Here is a 23,262-nt window from a genome sequence, read left to right as displayed (position 1 = left end):
CTGGTGGATTGCCTCGGAGGAGTTCTTAGCTTAGCTTCTTGAAGGAACTTAGTCTGTAAGTTTCTCAGATTGTCTTTCCACTGTAGCTATAGGCGTCTGAGCTATGATTATTTAAAGAGAAGCAAATCTTACATTCTGTCTTGGTTAGACCACATGTGGAGCATTTTGCTTTCTGGATGTCCATCAACACACGTTTATTAAGTGCTTATTATGTTCTAGGCACCACAAAGCGCAGGGGTGACAAAATAAACATGGTTCCTGCCTTCAAGGAACTCATGCTGTAATGGAGACAACATGCAAAAATTGAACTTGACAAGATTTTTGTGGTGGAAGTGGAAGGTAATCTTAGAGGAAAACATTAAGTCTGTGTGTGTGTTTTGATCTCAGAGAAGAAGCTCTATATGTGTTTGCATGTGTGCTTGGACATGCAGATATATACTCAGAAGATGCAACTGGGAAAGGCCTACCTAAGGTGGGATTTGAGTTGAGTCTGTAAGGAAGCCTAGAGGTAGAGCATGAAGGACAGCCAGTGAAAAGGCAGAGCCACAAGATAGTGTGGTGAGCAAGGAATAACAAAGGGAGAGGTCTGTGTCCTTGAATTGTACAGTTAAGTGGAGGGGAGTGGGCTAGTATAGGAAGACTGGAAAGTAGAAAGGTGCCAGATTAAGGCCTTGGAGGCAAATAGGGAATCACTGTAGTTTACTGAGTAGGTTAGTGAGGCCTCTACTTTGGAGAGATCACTGATATCTGAGTGGGGCATGGATTGTAGTGAGAACAGACTTGAGGCAGGGAAATCTGTTAGATGTCTTGCAGTGTTCCTACATGATAGGGATGAGGTGAGGAGGGCCTACACTAATGTGATGAAGAAAGGGACTGACTTTTAAGTAATTTTTTACCTTTTTAGAGATGTGAAAGTAAAATCAAGGCTTGACAACAGATTGTATCTGTGGGGTTGAGGGTGAGTCAAAAGAATCTCAATTGCCAGATTTAATGGCTCTTTCTTCAGTCTTCAGACTTCTTGATTTCTCTGCAGCTCAACACTGTCGATGACTCTTTTCCTTACTCTGGGTTTTTATGCCTAATTCTTCCTGTCTGACCATTCCTTAGTCTCCTCTGTTGGTTCTTTATCCAAGTCATGTACATTTTAGGAACGTTATTGATCTTCCTAAGTGGATATTGGAGGATGGGCGGAATCAAGATGGGAAGAGGACTGGAGACCGTGTTATAAATGGACTGAGAATGTTTCACCTAAAGGAGTGACTTTGAGGGTGAGGTGGGAATTTATAGTCTTTGCACATTAGAGCATCCTTATGTGTGAGGAAGTAGAACTTGTTCTAGGCCTACTGGGAGGTGTTACATATGTGCTTTCAGCTCATCCTGAGAAAGGACTCCTTAATAAGTAGAACTCTCAAATAGAGGAATGGGCTGCTTGAGGAGGCTGTGAACTGTCTTTTGAGATCTTTAAGTAGAGATTAGATGATAAGGATATTGTAGATTGTGATTCATGTCTTATATTAATGACCAGACTTGAGGACCTTCTGGCTCTGAGAGGAATTCATTTTTGTGCTGCAGGCAGAGGCTGAATTAGCAGTAATTTTCCTTAGGTACTGAAAGTTTGCTCTAAAGAAAGTGAAGATATGGAGAGGACACATAAGCAGTCTGTTTGTTATACAGTGTGTTTATTAAGTAGATTCAGTCTTATATATGATATACAGATTCCAAAGAAAAAGGATTCCACGTACTTATGAAATCAGTGCATTTAGCAAGTAATACCATGGAGAGAACAGCTTGATTAACAGCTCATTGGTCTTTTGTTAAGTGAGGGGGAGGGCGTTGGCCTGTGCTAATCATTCCACAAACAAAACAGAATTCAGTTGCATCACATAGAATAGACACACATTCTAAGAATTAAAATATTAAGCCACATTTACTGGAAAAAACCCACTATATAGAACACAAATAATTTTTATAGAGGGCATTGAGGAGGAAGTCCTCATCTGCTTAAAAAAGCCACATTAAGTTGCATAGGTGCATCTCTGTAAAAATATAATTTAGAGGTGAAACAATTGATTAAGCAGTAAAGTGTCACCTTTAGAAGTTGGAGTCCTTCCATAGTCCCATAGTCTTAAGTGCCATACATGTGCTATTTGAGCCTCTCCCAAAAGGTGGTTATTACCTCCTGGGTCCCTAAGCGTTCCAGGTGAGTGCTGAGAAAACATTTGAAAGTCTTTATTTCTTATCTCCTCAGTATCAGATATACACTTTTCTAACAATCTGTAATTGTGCCAGAGGGTGAAGGCCTAATTGGGTCCCTTGACAGTCATTTGGACCCAAAGGCCAGCATAACCTCTGCTTTTCCATCCTTTTATCATGAGGAGAATTAGACCCATTTAGGTCCTGACAATTCTATACCACTTACCAACCAAAGAGATCAAGAGTGTCCTTACTTTGACTATCACTGCTACACCAACCACAAAACAAAGGACCATGGGTCATCCATGCCAAAAGGAAATGATTTGCTAGTTCCAGAAGTATTTGTAGCAAATCCTGGTTCTATTGTGAGTTTAAAAAAATTATTTCTATTGTTTCTCTTTTAGGTGGAAACAAAGGTTAAAGAGAAGAGATTTGTGGCTTTGCTAAGCAGATGAGTTGAGTGAGGCGCATCTTCCTCCTCAACAGCGAGTCTTGCAGACCACACAGGGATGGGGGGATCTGTACATGTAAACAGTACACTTTCACTGAGTCCAAAATTAGGAGCCAAAAGACAAAGGTTCACATTGGTCTTAGGTAGATACAGGCAAAGAATTGAGCTCTTGAGCTCAGAACCAACAAAAACCAAAAATTTCTAAAGCACCACTAAATTATATAAAAATCAGACCATGGACGGATTGAAACTGGTATTCTGGTGAAATACTACACTACCTTGTAAAAAGTTTTACAAAAAATTACAAATTAAAAGTATATTAACCCTCTGAGTTCAAAGCAGCATTTTGAAAATGGACTGGTAGTTAATCCGCCAGCCACCCCTGGAGTGGTGAGTGGCCCTTTGGATTCAGAATAGACGGGTCTCACCTGTTTGGAAATCCTCTGAACACTTTCCCCCCTCATTACAACACTGTCCTCAGGAACTGAATAATCCATGTGTACAAGGTATGAAGGTAAGATGAATTTCAGATGGGTTAAACACAATCATGGGTTTCCCCATGGGTTTGATCTTCTACAAAGTCCCAAGTCCTGATCCCTTCTCTCATTAACACCTACCCTCCTTACTCTTCCAAACCCTATCCCAAACATTCTTGCTGTTCAGTATATTCTGCCTCCATTTTTCCTTTTCCTCTTAGAATCCAAAATGGAGTTTAGCCCTTGGGCCCTTCAGCAAGAATTTAGGACATTTGGGATACGGCTTTTGAAACAGCCTTAGGGAGCAGAGCTGCAGCTGGAATGGAGACCAGGGAGATGTGAATGTGTTCTTCAGACCTTCAGCCAGAACAAGCATGCTGGGACTTGGGAGACAGTGAGGAATATGGGGTGGGAGGGGGAGAAGCTGCATCTTTTAAATGAGAAAAAAAAGGCAAACCAAGAATCCAAGAAGTTTCTGTGACTATACTAGCAAATGGGGTCCTGTTTCCACTTAATAACCTGCTCCAGATTCTGCCACTCGTTATTAGGGTTTCAAAACTAACTTACCCACCAGGTGCAGGTTAAACCTAGGAGGTGATGGTAACATGATGGGGAATCTATTGTCCTTCAGCTACACCTGAGAGTCCTGTCTTCTCCCAGTGGCATGTGTTTTACATTAAACCTACACTCTTACCACAATACTAAGGCAGGGCCGAAAGTGATCTGTTAAGACGGCTTGAACTCAGAAAAATCCAACTTCAAATTGTAGCAAATGCTGCTCTTTATACAGTCCCTTTTGAGGGGAACCTCTCCCCATGTCTTATGTCAGTGTGTCAAGAGACTGATAGTTCTGGGATTAGCCTGGTTGCTGCCTCAAGAAGGTGAAACTAAGCAATCGATAACAAGAATTCTAAGGCGGCGATTGTCTCAGCCATTTTTTTTTTTTTTAACATTAAGACTTTCACAAATTGCTTGGGGTAACATTTTGCAAAAGGTCTGTTGGTTACTTTGTAGTATTGTTCACACACAAAAATAAATATTTACACAAATTCAAATGTTGAGTGTGTGTGTTGGGGCAGGGAGGGGAATAGGGGATGCTGTGATCTGAATGGTGCATGGTCTGGGAAGTGTGTAAGTGTAGGGGAAGAGGCTTTGGGCACTGAAGTTTGTGCTGTGATATGGATCTGTCTTGGCTGTTTCAACCCTGATGAGGCCTAGGCTGCCCAAAAAAATCAGTCAAGGAAAAGGCTTATTTTGACAGAACTGGTGTGATTAAAATGGCATGTGGGAGCCCTACTGTCCCTGGGAACAGCGTATGCAAGAGATAAGACTATATACCACCTTTGGTGGGAGGTTGAAAGGCAGAGTTGTGGGTTCCTCATCTTTCCATTGCCCTTTGTCCTTTGCCACTCATCCAGGGGCCTTCCTGGCTAGAGCCAGGTCATAAGTTTTGTGCCTGGAAGGAGGAATAGTCCAATCTAGTTCCCTCCCTCCCTTCCTGAGGGAAGCCTGCCACCATCTTGAATGCTGTAAGAGGGAGTGACCAAGGCAACAGAGGAGCTGGTTCGAGAGGGAGGGGTCTTGAGATGACAGCCAAGGCTGTTTGCTGGGAACTGTCTGCTCCACTCAGCCAGTGAGTCACCTTGGGTTCCATTCTGCTTCAGCTGGGTGAAGGCGGCCATTACCGAGATAGAGAAAGGAGCTAGAAGTCTCACAGGTCATCAGGCAGCAACCGTGGCTGCACTTATGGCTACTGCACATGTTGCATTGAGAGGCCTTACCATGGCCCTTTGAGGTCTAAGCTAAGTCCCTGGCTTTAGCAGCACTGGTAGGTATTGCACTGAGCAAAAGGAAGTGCCTAGAGGAAGGGAAGAAACCAGGCCAACTCTTCTTTTTCCTTCACACTCTAGGGACTGTGGGTTTCTTCCAGAACTGTTCACACCCAAGGGAAACTGGTCCCAGGAGAGATTCTGTGGCATCTGCTTCACTTATCTTTTTATGATCCACCAGTCAACTGGGCAGAGAGGAGAGAGGGAAGTAGTTGCCGGACACCCTACCTAGAGGAGCATGGCTTTCTACCTGCCTAAAGCGTTCTCCCAGAGAGCGTGGAAGCCATGAGTTATTTCCCTTTCCACACCCCCAATGAAAGGTTTGTCTTGGCTCACCAAGAAGGGCGGTGAGAGGGGAGGTTTGTAAAGGAGCTGTCATCTAGGTGTCTTTTATGGCCTCAGCAGTTAGGAGGGGTCAGGGCTCAGGTGTCTGGCATTTGCTGGTTTAGACTTAGAGGAAGCTCACTGCCCTTCACTTCTCAGATACCCAGTTTGGATTCACTTCATAGTCAAGGTATTGGAGGTGAGGAAAAGTTCGGGAACAGCCATTCTGGGCAGGCTCAGGGCACATCCATACTGGGAAAAGCCCACGCTGGAGTGTGAGGTAGAAGACAGATGGTGACCATGTTGATGGGGCTTTTGCAGAAGTGGGACTGCCATGGTAGTGGGGCTGGGATGGAGTTGGGTTTGCTCTGCAATATATCAAATGTGTGTGAGGTCTTTCCACTTGGCGGTGCCTGTGCTGAGGTTACTGACTGGAGGAGACTGTGTTCCTGTAGCAGCAGTGGGATCTGATTGAGAGCATGTATGAGTCTAAACATGACAGCTAGTGTGTGCAGTTCAGCCTCCTGGGGGCTTACTGCATGATAGGTGAGCCGGAAGCTCCAGGCCCAGGTTGTAAGTAACCTCTACCCTGTGGCACGAGGCATGCCTGGGAGAAGCTGGTCCTGTTCTGCCTCTCCTCCCTGCTGCCCACCCCTCATCACTGTAGTGATATGGAATGTTAGTTCTTAGGAATAAATTCCTTCTGATCAGACAGACACAAACTAGCAATCTGTACAAACACAAAAGAATCCATTTTCAGAAAAATAAATTACTAAGGGTAAAGGAGGAGGAAGAGGGTCCATTTTGTTTTTTTCTCAATAAATATGCAATTCTGCTCACCTAAGACTTGAAAGGTAATTATCTGGGGATGGGATTCTAACGTCAGGGTCCACGAAGGTTATTCTAAATACGGCCGCAGCTCCCAAGCTCCCTGTCAAGAAAGTTCAAACCCCCTCCAAAGCTGCCCGTTTGGCTTCTTCCAAGCAGGTAAGTGCACCTGTGTGGTGAGATTCAAAACAAATAAAAAGTGTCCTTGTGCCCAAAGTCCCAGGTGCTTGGAGTGTGTAGAAACAGCTCTTTTAGGTTCCACCCATTTTTTTTCTTTAAATAAAATGTACCAGCTAGAGGGGAAAGAGGACAGCGGGTCCTCAGCTGGGGGCAGCCCCTTTCTCTAGGGTGGAAATTGTCATGTGACATAGGAGCTCTCCAGGTGCTGGGGCGTCAGTTTTGCTGCAATATGAGGTTTTCCAGTTCATCTGCAGACCGCAGGAGAAAGGCGGCAGACTCTCGGTAGCCAGCAATGAGCTGCCGCACTGCGCTGATCTCTGTGGGGCTGAGCTGGGCAGTGGCCATGCCCCGGCTGGTGCTGTTGCTGGAAGAGGAGGAAGAGGAGGTGGTGGTGGTGGTGGTAGTGGTGGTGGTGGTGGTGGTGGTGGAGGCAGCCCCGCCTTTCATGCTGAGATCTGTAGGACCTGTGGAGGACAGCAAACCAGAATTAGCAAGAGGGGCTGGTGCCCACTGAGTGTCTATGCCCTCAAGGCAGGGAATGAGCACAAATCTGTCTCTGCCTGTACCTTGTTCAGTGCCATTGGCCAAATCACTTCCTTTCCCAAGGCCTTAGTTTCCCCTCTATAAAATGTGTGTGTGCGGGAAAGTTAGGGAGAATGGGGATAATTGGGGTGTGTGGGGATGATAGAAAGGAGGGCAAATGGGAGGAGGGAGTAATTAGAAGTAAACACTTGTGAGGAACAAGGTCAAAAGAAAGAATAGAATAAATGGGCAGGATAGGATGGAGGCAAATATAGTTAGTCTTTCACAACATGACAGTTATGGAAGTCATTTGCATAACTACACATATATAGCCTATACTGAATTGCTCACCTTCTCAGTGGGGATGAGTGGGGAGGAAGGAAAAGAAGTTGGAACTCAAAGTTTTAGTAATGAATGTTAAGAATTGTTTTTGCATGCAACTGGGAAATAAGAAATACAGGTAAAGAAATCTATCTTGCCCTACAAGAAAAAAGAGAAGATGGGGATAATGGAAGGGAGGGGTGTGATAGAAGGGAGAGCAGATTGGGGGAAGGGGTAAACTGAATGCGTGGTGGTGTGGGAGGGGAGAAATGGGAAGAAAATTTGAATCTCAAAAATCATGTGGAAATGAATGATGAAAACTAAAAACAAATTTAAAAAATAAAAATAAAATGTGTGTGTGGCAGGAATGGAAGGGGTGGGCAAAGGGGTAGATGGATTTGGTCTCTCAAAGTCCCTCTTGGCTCTGGCATCCAAAGATGTTATGATATAATAGAGTTGCAGTGACCTGGGTTCAAATCCTAGTTTTACCGTGCTAGAAAAGCCAACCTTTGAGCCTTGGTTTCCTCATCTACAAAATGAGGCTATTCATACTAATCTCACAGGCTTGTGGAGCTCTTTGTAAATCAAAGTGATAGACAGATGACTGGGAGCAAGAGAGAAAGAGGGGAGCTGGTGGTGACCTGTGTCCTAGCTGATAAAATCTCTTTAGACTCACCTATTCCATGTCCCTGGCAGAGGGTAAACTCCTTAACGGCAGGTAGAGATTTTTTATGTTTGTCTCTGTAGTCTCAGCACTTAGCACATTTCCTTGTACATAGCAAGCTTATTAATAAACGCTTATTGAATTATATTCTGATTTCAACCTGGGGAAGTGAGAGGACCAGCTTCTACTCTATGCTGTTACTCCCAGGTCCTTTGAAGCTGGTGAAGAGTGACCCTTCTTTATCTCTGTACTGTTGCCACCAATCAGAAATACCTTCCCAGGCCAAACCTGCACATGCCCCCTTTTTCCTCCAGTGTACTACTGAGATGGGGATTTTTAGTTTTTTTAAACCAGGGCCTTTACTAGCACTTACAGGAAATTGACCCAAAACACTGTTGCTGAGTCATTTCAGTCCTATCTGACTCTCCATGACCCTACTTGGGGTTTTCTTGGAGAGATGGTGGAGTGGTTTGGCATTTCCTTTTCTAGCTCATTTTACAGTTGAGGAAACTGAGGCAAACAGGGTAAGTGACTTGCCCAGGGTCACACAGCTAGTGTTGTAGATTGGATTTAAACTCAGGAAAATGAGTCTTCCTGATTCCAAGCCCAATGCATCCACTGCATCACTCAACAGTACAGGTTGTCAATTATGGAGCTTGTGAATATCAACCTAAGATATACTTTAGGTCATCAAGGCTGATAGAAACTTTGGGGATAAATAGACTCCCACTCCCAGTTCCTTGTTTCCACATTCTTGACTACCACACACAGACTTTCCATCTTGCCTTTGGTATCCTCTCCCTGGGCACGAATTGACCCAACTAAAGCTCTCCTGTTCAGAACTCTCTTGGATCTTCTTACTAACTACCATGGTCATTACTTCTGCCCTAATTCTACCTTGTTTGCAAGCGTCCAGTCAGGACACTAACATAAGGGCTACAGTCCTACCTATGTGCAGCTCTCTCCTCAACAAAGATCATTTCTTCCCAGTTGCTCTGACTCAGATTTGACTGGGCTGTGCTTTTATATGTTTTAGCTGGCACAGAGCACAGTAAGGGGAAGACTAACATCTTGCCTCTATCCCTTGCAATTCAGGAAAAAGTATAGATTCTGACCCTGAAGGTAAGGAGAAATAACAATGCCATTTAACTGCTGTTTTGATAGAAGGTCTCACTTAATCAAGAGTTCAAAGAATCATTGCTGTTGACAGTAGATGGATTCTCCATCAGATGGGAGAGATTATAAAGCATAGCATATTTGTGCTGGAAGAAACTCTCAGACATAGAACATAGGTTAGCCTGGCAAAGAACTTTTAGAGACCATTTAGACCAGAAATGCCAAACTAATGTAACTGGGAAATGTTTAACAAAGGAAAAATACAATATAGATAATGTTAATTTGTGGTTTTTTAAGTCAGTAAGCTGCCTGTTTCTGTTTGAATTGGACACCAATCATTTTACAGAGAAGAAAACAGAGAGAAAGTCACTTCCAGGTGACTGTCCAGTGATCTCACTCACATTCTATATCAGCTCTTGATGTCTTAGTTCTCTCTCCCCATTGTAATATGTACATGGTTGAACCATGCCCCAAACTTTGCTGACTGTATCTCTTCCTCCACTACTCTCTTATCCCCTATCCTGACTCCAGCCTAGAGCTAAGCAGATCAAGTTTCTTAGCATTTACATGGAGATCTGAGAACCCTTCCATCTGGGAGACTGACATGTAGGCAGGGATACTTGTTCAGAATGATCCATTTCTTCTTTCTCAAGGGAAATTAAGACCACCAGTCCATGTACAGGCAAAGAACCCAGGAGACCTGGGTTCCAATCATATCTCTTAGATAAGTCACTTCCGTGTCCTATAAAATGAGGCACCTGGACTAGCTACGCTCTAACATTCTTTTCAGCTCAAGCCCTATGAAAGTCTTAGGTTGGTCTGCCCCCAGTCAGAGAAAATAAGATGTAAAAAGATAAAGGTGGTTGGGGATGATGACAGACTCAGCATCATAGAGGGTTAGAGGTGGAAAAAACCTTAAAACAGGAAGTTGTGATTGAGGGTCATTTTACAGCTGAAACAACTGAGGTGCAGAAAGGTTATGACTTGCCTGAAGTCATATAGATAGGAAACAGCACATCCTCTGATTCTGACCCTCATATCTGAGTGGTTGGGAAAGCCATCCAGCAAGCGGAACAATCTACTGATCTCTGCACTGTTCTTACCATCCCTGCCATGTGCTGCCCCCCTTCTCATCCCTTTCTCACCAAATGTTTGTGGACACAACTTTTCAGACCCAGGGTAGGGATGGTGTTTGGAATCGGATATATTTTTGAGGTTGTAGCAAAAGTTATTTGGGGCACCATTCCCTACCCATACTGATTTTTACACTCTGATGAAATAATGCTCCCAGAGTGGGAGGTGGGGCAGAGGGTAAGAGGGAACCTCCCAAATGACTAGGCAGTGCCCAGAAAGAACTGTACCCCACAGGGGACAAAGTAAAGGCAGAAATTCAGTGGCAGCTGAAGGCATCATCGATGGCAACAGGTCAGAAGAAGTGAGGAAAACTGCCATATTTTTAGAGAAAAAGATTGAAACCTACTGATGTCAGAGGTCAGAGGGGGGAGATAGAGATAAGCCAGGACTCAAATGACAACTCCCAGCATCTCATCACAGGAACTGAGAGGTGGGGAATACAAGCATCATTACTCCCATGATGACACTCAGATACAAATGATCCGCTCTTCCTGACAATGCTGTAGACAGCCATTGCTTGACCAAAGTATGGAACGTGACCAGAACTAGCAATCTCCATTGGAGCTTCCAGGGGAAACAGAGAGAGAAAGGGAGTGTCTGGATGGGGCAGATGCAAATGCCCTAAATCTATGCTAAGCAAACTCACTAATGTTGAGGCCTTGGCATAAAAGATAGGGTTGGTTCTTGTTCTTCTAATGTTTGGTTCTAGCCTCTCTTCCCCATAGTACAACTTTCACCCAATGAGGCCCATCCCAAGAGGATGGTTCAGGAGTAGGATGAAATTTGATCGGACATTATTCCTGACTTACTATACAGTCAAAGTTTGTTGTGACCCTCAGCTCTTCTTGTGTTGTAAAGAATTAGGTACTCTGAGGTTTGCCAAGTGCTTTCCCCATAAACTTTTGAGGGATGTAGTGTAATAGTGCCACCCTTCCCTTTTCGCTACCAGATTTTTCGCTACTTTTCACTACCCAGATGAGGAAACTGAGTCCCAGATGGCAGAAGTGACTTGCCAATAGTTAGTTGCACAATTAGGAAGCTGATGAGTGGGGATACACAGGCTTTCCCACTCTGAGGCCAGGTTCATGCCACCAGCACACATTGTCCCACTCACCCCAACTGTGGTCTTTGAAGAAGCTAGGCAATACAGTAGTTAAGGTCTCTGGACTTGGAGGTCAGGAAGGCCTGAGTTCAAATCTTGCCTAGATACCTTATTTATCCTTCTTTAGCTGAAGTTCCCTCACCTGTACAGTGGGAATGAGTGCCTACACCTCCCAAGTTAGCTGTGATGTTAGCTATTATGGTGGCAAAGAGGTAGCTGCAGAAATCATGAGTTAGGAAGATGTTTTTCAATACTCCTCTTCCTTTGTTGAAACCTGCAGAGGGCTTCTTAAGTTTATAGAAGTCTAATTTCTCTCCCATGGGTGGGGCTGAATTGGATATATCCTTAGAAATGAACCCCAAACCTGTTCTATCCAGGTCTTTTGGTTGTGTTTTTACTAGGTAGAATGAGCTCTGAAATCCCATGATGTCACTTAAATAATCTCTCTGTAAGACTATAAACTAACTACATGAGGTTAGAGACTGGATATTCTTCCCTAAACTGTACATTCCCTTAAGTCACACAAGAGATGCTTCATAAATGTTTATTGAATTTTTAATTTGGGGTCTTTAGCCCTAATCTTTCTAGTGATCAACTGTCCAGGTGGACAGTATTGTTGAGTAACAATTGCCCGAGCAAATGGCAAACTTTCTTGATGTCTTCATAGGATGTTCAATCACAATAGAGATGTAAGAGTTCTTCAGATTGTGAACTGAGCCGGGGATTTTTCTAGTGGAGGGAGGGAAGATTTACATATATGCTAGTTTTAGTGTCTTTCATTATTTTACAGCTTAAAAATATAAAACAACATTTTGAGTAACTTGCTCTGGCCATAAAATGACTGATAGTATTTGGTGCATCGTAAAGTAGAAAGACCATAAATATTAGGTAGAGTCAGAAGACCTTGGTCCAAGTCTTTGCCCCAGCACCATGAGCAAGTTTCTTTCCTTTTCTGGGCATCAGCTCTGCATCTATAAAGTGGAGCTGATACAATCTGCATTACCTGCTTCATGGAAGGGCATGAAGAAAGAAGTAGGCAAAACCCAAGGTGTTAAGGAAGTGTAAGTTGTCAGTCTAAACTTCATTAATATTGGAAGACTTACTAGGGGTGGAGCAGAATTTTGGGGAAAAACAAAAACAAAATGTCCTAAGGTCTTTTCCTTTTTTTAGCTTGCACATATTTCTGTTTGGAGAAGGGGGTGGAGAGGAGGAGGACAGATAGGAGACTAACTGGAAGATGTCCAAAAGAAGGCGATCAATTGGATGAGGATACTGGAAACAGACCAAACAAGGAACTAGCAAGGTCTCAGCTAGAGAAGACTTAGGGAAGGTACAGCATGAGAAATGAGCTTTGTTCTTCATGGCCACAGGGGACAGAAGCAGGAGCACCAGGTGCAATTTACAAAGGCAGATTTCAGTGGAAAGAGAGGATCCCTAAGAAGCCCAGGTTAGACAGTGAGTGTCCTATCACTACAGCTTGAGCAACATTTGTCAGGGATGATATTAAATGAATTCTTATTCAAGTACAGGTTGGATTGATGGGATTCTGAGGTTCTTTCCAACACAGATGGTTGAACAGCCTGACCACAGGGGAGATCACAGCCACTGTATACTGAGAAAGGACATGAGGAAGATAGGTTTCTAATTGAAGTACACAATGTCAGAGGGCACGGTGCTGACCGGTTACGCTGATGTCAGAGAGAACTACAGAGATCTCTCCCCACATCTTATTTATTATTTTCAGACAGGATGCTTGCCTTGAGGGATCAGAGGTCAGATTTTGTGGGGGGTGGGAAGTAGACTAGCTTGCTTAGATGTCTAATAACATAACATTCCAAGCCAGGGGAGAGTACCTCTATATGGGAACCTGAATCTCAAGAGAAGTTGAAGCTTCATTCTTCAGATACCAGAAAGAAGCAGAATGTATAGGTGGGAGATAAAAACTGGTATCTAAGGCATCCCAAGGTATCAGCAGCTTACTTACTGTACTTATTCTCCAACAGAAGTATGCAAGGGATGGAGGAATAGCCAGAAACATTTCTGAAGGATTGTTTTGGTAGCCAGAATCCCATCTTACAAAAGTAAAACTGGTTCTAGGAAGGGTGAGTCAAATTAACAGGTTGGGAGAGGGAGTCTACTCACAAACTTCTATCAGAATCTTAGCTATGAATTGGTTCAGCAATTCCAGAAAGCAATTTGGAACTCTGCTCACAAAGTTACTACCCATTGGCCCAGCTATACTACAGCTTGGCCTACATCCCAGAGAGATCAGAGGTCCTATATGTAGGAAAATATTTTAAGCATTTCCTTTTGTGGAAGCAAAGAACTGGAAACTAAGGGAGCACTTATCCATTCCTCAATTGGGGAATGGCTGAATAAAGTATGGTATATTAATTTAATAGAAGGCACAGTGGATAAAAATCAAGAAGACTCATCTTCCTGAGTTCAAATCCAGTCTCAGACACTTAACTGACTTTGTTACCCTGGGCAAGTCATTTAACCCTATTTGTCTCAGTTTCCTCATCTGTAAAATGAACTGGAGAAAGAAATGGCAAACCACTCACTATCTTTGCCAAGAAAACCCCAAACGGGTCATGAAGAGTAAGACATGTCTGAAATGACTGAACAACAAAAATCCTGCCTATGAACAATTTCAGGGAAACCTGGGGAGAAGGGTCTTTTTTTTCAGTTAGGGGAAGTTGGGAGGGAAAGAAAATAAATGCTTATTTGTCAAAATCAAAGTAAGGCAGCCTTTATAAAAAGGCTATTGCAAAAGTCCACGAGTGATAGGATGAGGGGTGTCTGCACCAGAGTAGTGGCTGTGAGTGAACAGAAAGGGACATATATGAGAGCTATTGTGAATGCAGTAATGAACAAGACTTGGCACCAGATGAGATGTGTGGAGTGAGAGCCTCCTGTTCCCCTGGGGGCTCTGCCAAGGGGATCCCGCTGCTCTTTTTTTCCTCTTGAACACTTTGAAATTTTCTCCTTAAAGTCTGGTCTACTTAGAGCATTTTATTTTACGTTATAATTATGTCATCTTGCTGGCTTTATCAGTCTCTCCCATAACCCAGGTCCTTGCATTCAATAAGTGTTTAATAAATGTTTAAGGAATGAATCGATGAGGGGAAAGGTGAGGAAGAGGAGGGCTTCTCTTGAAGAATAAGAAACTAGAGCCCTTAGGTCTATGAAAGAGGGAAGGTTTGGAATCGCCCAGAATTTTGTAAAAAAATAAATGAGGATGGTGATAACCTGTGAAAAGGATCCACAGCCAAAAGACCAGAGGAGAAAACTCAGGAAAAACCCTGAGTAAGGGAGCAGCAGCAGATCCAAATGAATAAAGCCTACTTTAGTGAATTAGAATATATAGTAATAATAATAGCTTTCACTGTTGTAGTACTTTAAAGTTATAAGTACTGTTTTCCACATTGTTTAATTTCATCCTCACAACATTTTTGACATAAGTGGGGTTGGCAGTTTCTCCATTTTGCAGACAAGGAGATTAAGGCTCAAATCACTAGGTAAGTCAGATCCAAGCCCACTAATTCCAAATCAGTGTTCTTTGAAAAAGTTACAGGTAATTGGGAAGATGCCAGAAAAGAAAAATAAACAAGCCTCTTCTTGAAAAGATCAGGTAGAATCCTACAAGTGAATCTGTCCTTGTGTCATCTTGGAGAAATGAACAGCGAGAGGCGTTCTGGAGTAGGAGCTCTGGCCTGGGTTCAGCCACTTTGAATAAGGACACTTCACCTTTTTGGGCTGAGTCCCTCAAACAGGAACATTCCCTTTTTCCCTGGGTTGTGGGAAGGACAAAATGAAGATCAGTTATTCTCTCTTTCTCTCTTGGTGACTGTAGTGGCATGGGATCCTTCTCCATTCTGAAGTTTTTGGTAAGCTCTAAGCAGAGGATCTGGCTATGTTTGTTTGGGATACAACCAGACTTCCTATTGCTGGAAGACATATCTCTCCAATGGAGGATGAGCAACTGAGGGGAAGGCAGCTCTGCTGTACACAATGGAAGAAAGAACCACTGATTCCATCTAGAATGAGGATTCTTAATGTGTGTGTGTGTTTGTGTGTGTGTATGTGAGAGAGAGAGAGAGAGAGATGGGCCCCTTCTCAGAATAATGTTTAAATAATTGAAGGAAATACTAAATTTCAGATAGAGGCTAGTGAAAATAAACATGTAATTCTGTTCCCAGACTACCTGGCAACCCCTTGGGAGTCTGTGGATCCCAAGTTAAGAACCTCTGATCTACAGGTATTTCCTCCAAACAGATGCCAATGTAATAAGTGAAGTCATCAACTCCAGATCACTAATATTACTACCCAAGTCAAATCCCCTCAAGGAGCTTAAACTCTAATGGGAAAGACATGTACAAAAACAGATATCTATAAGATTCATACAAAGTAAATTTGAGGTAGCCTTTGAGAAGAGCTTGGGGAACCAGAGAAGGCCTACAGAAGGTAGAGCTTGAGCTAAATCTTGAAAGAGGATAGAGAACATTTCAAGTACTGGGGACAGTCAATGCAAAGGTACTGGGATGGGACATGAAGCATTAAGTGAGAACAGTGAGCAGGCCACTATGGCCAGACTGCTGAGCAAGGGAGTCACATAGGCTTGTGCTTTAGGAAAATCACTTCAGTAGCAATGTGGCTGATGAATTGGAGACAGCAAGACTTGAGGGAAGAAGGGTTTTACAATATTCCAAGTGAAAAGTGATGAGGTTTTGAGAATCAGGCTGGTGGCTGGGTGAATGCAGAGAAGAGAGATGCTGTGGAGAAAGAAACAGAATTTGGCGACTGATCAACTGTATGGGATGAGGGTGAAGAGCTGAGGGTGACACAGGTTTGTGAACTTCTCTGATTGGAAGGATGGCACTACCTTTGACGGTAATGGAGAAGTATGTAAAAGGGGACAGCTTGAAGGAAAAGATAACGAATTCTGCTCTGGAGGTGGTGAGTTTGAGATGCTGACAGGACACATCCAGTTTGAAATGTCCAAAAGGCAGTGGATGATGAGGAAATCAGGAAAGAGATTAGAGAGCTAAATCAATAGATCTGAGACTTACATACACAGAGTTAAATAAACCATGGGAACTGATGAGATCACTAAGCGAGATAGTACAGAGGAGGGAAAGATCTAGGACAGAGCTTTGGGAGACTCAGCAAAGGAGATGGAGGTATGGTCAGACAGGTAGGAGAAGTCATTGTTGAGTCATTTTTCAGTGATGTCTGACTCTTCATGACCCCATTTGGGGTTTTCTTGGCAAAGATGCTGCAGTAGTTTGCCATTTTCTTCTCCAGCTCATTTTACAGATGAGGAAACTGAAGCAAACAGGATTAAGTGACTTGCCCAAGGTCACACAGCTAGTAAGTGTATGAGGCTGGATTTTGACTCTGGAAGATGAGTCTTCCTGACTCCAGACTCAGTGTTCTGTGCTCTATGGCGTCATCTAGTGGCCACAGAGAGAAGAGACTCTCCAGGAAAGAGAGGGTGAAGGGATCAGCAGCTTCAAAGGCTGCAGAGAAATTAAGGACAAGCTCTGAGAAAAGGCCATTAGATATGGCAATTAAGAGGCCACTGGGAACTTTGGAAAGAACAGTTTTGTGGCAGGATGAGATCAGAAGCCACACTGAAGAAAGAGTGTGTGTGTGTGTGTGAGTGAGTGTGAGAGTATGTGTATGAGAGTGTGTATGTGAGTGTGTGAGTGTGTATGTGTGTGACAGTGTGAGAGGGTGTGAGAGTGTGAGTGTATGTGTGAGAGTATGTGTGAGTGCGTGTATTTGAGAGTATGTGTGTGAGAAAGAGTGTGAGTGTGTGTGTATATGTGAGTGAGAGTGTGTGTATGTGAGTGTGTGTGAGTGTGAGAGTGTATGTGTGTGTGTGTGTGTGAGTGTGTATGTGAGAGTGTGTGTATGAGAGAGAAAGTGTGTGAGAGTATGTGTGACAGTGTGTGTGAGTGTGTGTGAGAGTGTGTGTGAGGTGTGTATGTGAGTATGAGAGTGTGTGTGAGTGTGAGAGTGTATGTGTGAGTGTGTGTGTGAGAATGTGTATGTGTGTGAGAGACAGAGAAAGAGAGAATGTGTATATGTGAGAGAAAGAGTGTGTGTGTGTGTGAGTGTGTGTGTGTGTGAGAGAGAGAGAGAGAGAGAGAGAGAGAGAGAAAGGAAACAGAGAATAGACCACTTTATCAAGGAGTTTAAATGAAAAGGGCAAGAGAGACACAGGATGACAGAATCTAATGAGGGTTTTTAAAGATTGTAAACATCAGGGAGTGAAGTTATAGGGAAAGACTAAAGATCAGAGAAGGAATGTTAAGGAGGGGTAATTTCCTGGGGAAGATGGCAGGCGATGGAGCAAGGGATCATGTAGAGGGACTGGCCTTGGCGAGGACAGAGGCCATCTCCTCATCTGAAGTGGAGTGAAGAGTGGGGAATGGCAGCAGGGGAACGAGAGGTAAGGAGGGAAGGGAAGCAGGAGCTTGACATGAACGGCTTCAGTTTCTTTTGATGAAGTATGAGGGGAGAGGCAAAAGAAAGCAGAGGTGCTCTGAGTGATCAGTTCTACCTCTGAGCCTCCAGCCCATTCCCTAACTCCCTTCCATTAAACTGCAAAGCAGGGACCATGGAGGTCCCCAAAAGCACATCTGCTGGGAACAGAGGATCCCTAACTTTTCCTTCAATTTGTGTGATCTTAGAAAATTCCCTTCTTTTCTCCGACCCTTCATAAAATGAGGAGATTCACCTAGAATATCTCTATGGTTCCCTCCAGCTCTATGCTATCATTCTCCAAGGTAATATTGTCAATAACATACTGGCTAGAACCACACAATGTTAGAGCTGGAAGAGAGCTAAGCTGGTCCTTTACCCTCATTTTATAAAAGAGAAAACTGAGGCCCAGAGGGGGAAATGATACCACTTAGGTTGTCAGTCAGGACAAGGACCCAGGTCTCCTGACTCAGTTTCTCCCAACCGTTTGTAAGGAACTAGGCTCTTTCCCTATTACTCTATGAAATTATTATTAACTCAGAAGAAAGATGTGGTATTGCCATAATAACTGTGTGAGTAATGGAAACCATACCAGAAAGAATTCTTAAAATTACTAACGGGAGACAGCGATGTCATGGAAGAAGTAGTTCTGGGTCTGCCTCTTTACCATGTGGCCAGAGACAAAGGGTGGGGAAAGAGCCTTCCCTTTTCTGTGAAACAGGGAGGATAGTCATAACTGCACCACTGCTTATCTGCAAGCTGGTTGCAAGGAAAGGAAACCTTAAGGAGAGTTAATCAGGGAGTCTCTTTATCATGTCTCAGTGAGATGAAGGTGATCTTAGAGTCTGGAAGGATGTCCATGGAATCTAAGTCCTGGCTGGTTCTATCAATTTAGAAAGTACTCAAGTATGGACATGGTTGGTGATGGACTCCAAGGGCCCAACTGGACAAATGTGGAGGAACTGCCATGTGGAGGGATGGATTTTATTGTCCATAGAAACTCATGAAAGATGACAGGGAGGCTATGTGTGTCATGAAGACAGTACTCATACCAAGAAAATCCTGGCTTCTAGGATTACGACACTTGAAAAAGGCTAATGTGTGAGTGAAAAAGTAAGAAAACAGTAATAGCTGCCTCCACCCTACTCATTAATTATCTGAAAGCATGAATCAAAAGAAAGTGCTAGGGTCTTGGAGTTATCATTCATCACCAGAGAAAAGCCTCTTTAAGCCAAGACTGTCCCAAGAAACCATCTCTGGGGGAGGCCGTATAAGTGGCAGTATTCCCTAACCTATATTCCCTTAGGAAAGAAGTAAGAAGACACAGAGGTAAGCACGGGTGGGGAAATTTGACCCAAGTCTGCAATGTGATCCAGTCAGGCCTTGTGCCATGGCCCAGGGTGAGGGGAGTCCTCTCAACAGAGAATTAAGATTGTTACTGGCTAGAAATCAGAGGGCACTTTAGATAGACTAAGGGAAAGGGGTAAACAAGGCAAAGAGGTTGTTGACAGAAGGGACCTAGAACAGGAAGGGGCTTCCTTCATTTTACAAATGGTGAAACTGAGGTCCAGAGAGAGGTGGTGAATTACCCAATCTATTACACAGTGAATTGGTGATGGAAGCAGGACTCAGACCTCCGGACCCCCAGCCAGACGTCTACCTTATAGCATGAGAGAAAAGACAAGCCACCTTCAAAGGGCACTTACAGGAGCTCAGCCTACATCTTAGCCTCATGGATGAACAGGGAAGAAGTAATTTCTTAGGGCTGAATGACCTCAGGCAAATTACTTCTTTCAAGTTGAGCTACAAAGCTAATTCTTACTGGGGTCTCCTCTAAAGTACAAGATTCAGTTTTGTGCTCCACGGCATTGATGGGTGACATCATACTCCATGACAAGTGTATGTACATTGAGCTAGCTGCAGCGTAGTAGAAGAGCCTGTATGACTCTGGGCAGGTCACATAACTTCCCCAGAGTTCAGTTTCCTTCTCTGTAAAACATGGAAGCTTAAATAGGTCAAGAGTTCTTCAATTCTTTTGGGTCCTCGACCCCTTTGGCCCTCTGGTAAAACCTATGGGGCTCTTCTCAGAATCATGTTTTAAATGTATATCACATTACAAAGGAAACCAATTATGCTGAAATGCAGTTATTAAAATATTAAAGAAACAAGTTCATGGACCCCAGGTTAAACCCTCCTCAACTATGTAGTCTTTATGGATCTTTCAAGCTTTGACAATCCATTTTAATGTTCTGGTCTAAGGACCTTCCTGCTCTAAATCCTATGATTTATGCCTAGGGCAGGACTAGGAAACACCTAAGAGAAACCCAAGAATGGAAATGGATCACTTGGGAGAGGGCAGACTGGCCCTGGGAATTCTATTTAAATTTCCCCCATTGGCTATGCTCATTGGCAGATAATACCCTTGCACTATGGCTCTGGGAATCAGGATAGAGTAGGTAGGACCCTTATTTATTCTGGGCCCCTGTGACGAGGACATTTTTCCTGGTGTCCTTGCTGTGGAACATAGTACCTTGCACAACAGAAGCAGCTATAAATGTCTGAATTGAGTGTAGAGGCACGAGAGTAGAGGTGATCACAATTAGGCCTGGGCAGGCACCCTCAAAACATCCTCTCTGATGCCCCTGCAATGAATCAGGAGAGGAGTGCTCTGGAGTCAGGGGACTGCTGGACCACAGTGGAGGCTGGGAAGGAAGAAGCCAGGAGGACCAGGTGAAGTGGGTGAAGGAGCCTCAGCTCAGCTGGGCCCTACCCTTGGTGTAGAAACTTTCAGAACTTAGGCTCTGCTGGTACAGCCTCAGAGAGTCCCTGAGGGTCACCTCTGCGCCCACCCAAGGCATCAAAGGAGGATGGCTTTTACCTTTATACCCAAGAGGATCTTGACAAACATTCAATGAACTAAAACAAAACAGGTGGAGAGCCAGATTGGATAATGAAATTTCACAATGCCTTGTCCCGCCAGCTCCAACAAGTGGTTAAGAAAAATTAGATGTGTGGAACCTATATAAAATTGTATGCCACCTCAAGGAGGGAGGGGGGAGAGAGGAGGAGAAAGGGGGAAAACATCTAAGTTATATGGAAGTGATTGTAGAACACTGAAAACAAATATAATAATAATTAAAAAAAAAGAAAAAAGAAAATTTAGAGGTCAATCTAAGACTAGGCAGTCCCAGGGAACCAGTTAGAGGAGAGATGGTGGGGTCTTGCCTCTGTCTTCCCTGAATTTTTTCCAATTTTTGTTTTTCCTCTCATCTTAGAACAGTATCCTCTGATACTGCTCCTGGGAAAAGGAAGTTCTTGGAAGAGAGATGAGGGAAGGAATCTATGGAACCACAGAATGGCAGAGCTGGAAAGGACCTCAGAGACCCCCTCCAACCTCCTTACTTTTTAGAGGAAAAATCAAGGCCCAGAACAGAGAAGTGATTTACTCAAGGCACACAGAGTTAGGGGCAGAGGAACAGGACGCCAACATGGGTATTCTGACTTCTGGCCTGGAGTTCTCTTCTGTTGCCTCTTCTGGGGCTAATGGGGAGAAAGGGAGAGAAGAGATTGCTGTGGGCAACTCTCTTTCCCTCTGTGGGCCTTGTTTTCCCCCATCTGGAAAGTTGGCATAACAGTACCAACTCACATTTCTACCACTTTTAGGTTTATAAAACATTTTCTCCTACAATAATCTTAAGTAGTAGGGACAGAATGTAAATATATTTAAGAGATGAGAAAATTAAGCCTCAAAGGGGGTAAATTACTTACTCAGGGTCACACATAGATGACATGTAATAGAACCACAACTGTAACCCATGGTGGTCTCTTACCACCATGTCTAGTCATGTTTCTAACTTTCTAAGGTCTCGTCTTCAGGTGATGGATGGGAGAATCCAATGAGGTCCTAAGAGCATGATTCTGGAGCCAGGGTGGGAAGTGAGGAACTTTCTCAGGAAGGAGTGTTACAAACTAAGATGAGGACACCCAGTCAACCTGAACTACTGAGCCAAGGATGGAATCTTAGAAAGAGCACTGGCCTTGGGGTGGGGCTCTCTGTGATTCTGTCCCTTACTGACTCCGCCACCTTGAGCAAGTCACTTCTCTTTACTGAGGTTCAGGGTCCTCATTTGTTAAAATGGGGTTAATTCTAGAAGACGGAATCCTAAAACCACCTACCTCCCTACCTTAAAGGGAATGTTATATCCCTAGCATAGTCCCTGGAATATAGCAGATGCTTAATAAATACTGAATTGAATTAATACCAGTTCTGCCAATTCCACTAGAAAAGTCACTCCCTCCCTGGGCCTCCGTTTCCCCATCTGTGAAATAAAGTGTTTAGACCAAATGATCTGTAAAGCTTCTTTCAGTTCTGACAGTTTTTGAGTCTGTATCGTAAGAGCAGATTTGAGCTACCCTTGTCTCAGCCTCACCGTTACTGTGATTTCCTGTCTGTAGGGACGCCGGGGGCTGCAGACTGCTGCCCAAAGCCCCATAGCTGCGGTAGCTATAGTTCAGGCTGCCGTTGATGTAGACAGGATCCTGGGCATATGAGGAAGCTGGCAGTGAGTAGGTTGAGTGGGTGATGGCTGCAGAGTCCCTGGAATGCTGCTTGTCAAGAGCGATCGGCTCATCCTACACAAGGGGACCAAAGGGTTTCATCAGATTCAGAGAGGGACAGGAGCAAGGAGCCCATTTCCCTGTTCATAGCCCAGTCTGGTTCCTATGAAACATTTCCTTCACAAACCCCCATCTGCAAAATGAAGATAAGATTATCTCCTAGGGGTGGCGTGAGGGAGGAATTTGTAAGCTGTCAAGGTACTATAAAATGGGAGCTATTATCAATCATTATTATTATTGAACCTCATGCCCACCACTGTGGACCTGGGCATTCTGTTTCTTCTTCATGGGGTACCAGCGGCCTGCTCAGAACATCAGCAAGTGTGGTTGCTACTTCTCCTTTCACACTCTAGAAACTAAACTGGTTGTGATGCTCCAGCCACTAGCGTTTGATGGGCCAGTGCCCTTGTCCCTGCTTCCACTGGAATCATCCTTATAAGCTCCTGAAAGGCTCCTTCCTGGGAGCCCACCCCCTGACCATGTTCACATTCAGACAGTTTCTTTTTTTACCCCTTCTTCCCACCCCAGCCCTTTCATGCCCTTGGTCTCCTATGCCCTTTTCTTCATTCTGTCATCAGCTCTCTCCTGCTAATTTCAGCTGGCTCAGGCCCCAGGATGCTGGCCACTTTAGCTGGGATGGTGTGTGCCTCCTACCTCCTCAGCCCCCCACAGGGGTCATTGTGGCTGACTCCATACCTGGGATGTCTGGTAGATCTCCAGTCTCATCCTCTTGGCTGCTTTTCTTGTCTCGCTCTCACAGGCAGCTGCCAGGATATTTTCAGCCATGGCTGAGGTCAGGTGGGGAGGAGTGGGTCTGGTCTAGGAAAGAGAGGGCAGTTTAGGATGCCACCAGCCTCACAGATATCAGCAACAGAAATGCTTAGAAAGTAGAGAAGAGGATGTTTATGCTGGCAGGGACCTTGGAAATTATCTAGTCTAAGCCCTAAATCTATTTGTATTTTTTTATACAGATGAAGAAACTGAGGCTCTGAGAAACTAAAGAGCTTCAGTCT

General features: G+C 44.0%; 1 protein-coding gene across 4 annotated transcripts in view; it reads right to left on the bottom strand.

Annotated features, from left to right (window-relative positions):
• Positions 1 to 6,004: 6,004 nt before the first annotated feature.
• Positions 6,005 to 23,262, bottom strand: part of NOL4L (nucleolar protein 4 like) — a 197,188-nt gene continuing 179,930 nt past the window's right edge. For all 4 annotated transcript variants that reach the window (XM_072631604.1, XM_072631607.1, XM_072631606.1 and 1 more), the window contains 3 exons: positions 22,946 to 23,068; positions 22,063 to 22,264; positions 6,005 to 6,745 (listed from right to left, as the gene is read on the bottom strand). In XM_072631604.1, coding sequence (XP_072487705.1) covers positions 6,495 to 6,745; positions 22,063 to 22,264; positions 22,946 to 23,068 — 576 coding nt within the window. In that variant the 3' untranslated portion in view covers positions 6,005 to 6,494. The remainder of the gene's footprint in view (positions 6,746 to 22,062; positions 22,265 to 22,945; positions 23,069 to 23,262) is intronic.

This window comes from Notamacropus eugenii, chromosome 1 (assembly GCF_028372415.1).
Source record: "Notamacropus eugenii isolate mMacEug1 chromosome 1, mMacEug1.pri_v2, whole genome shotgun sequence".
Classification (NCBI taxonomy): Eukaryota; Metazoa; Chordata; class Mammalia; order Diprotodontia; family Macropodidae; genus Notamacropus; species Notamacropus eugenii.
This window is presented reverse-complemented; position numbering and strand designations above follow the sequence as displayed.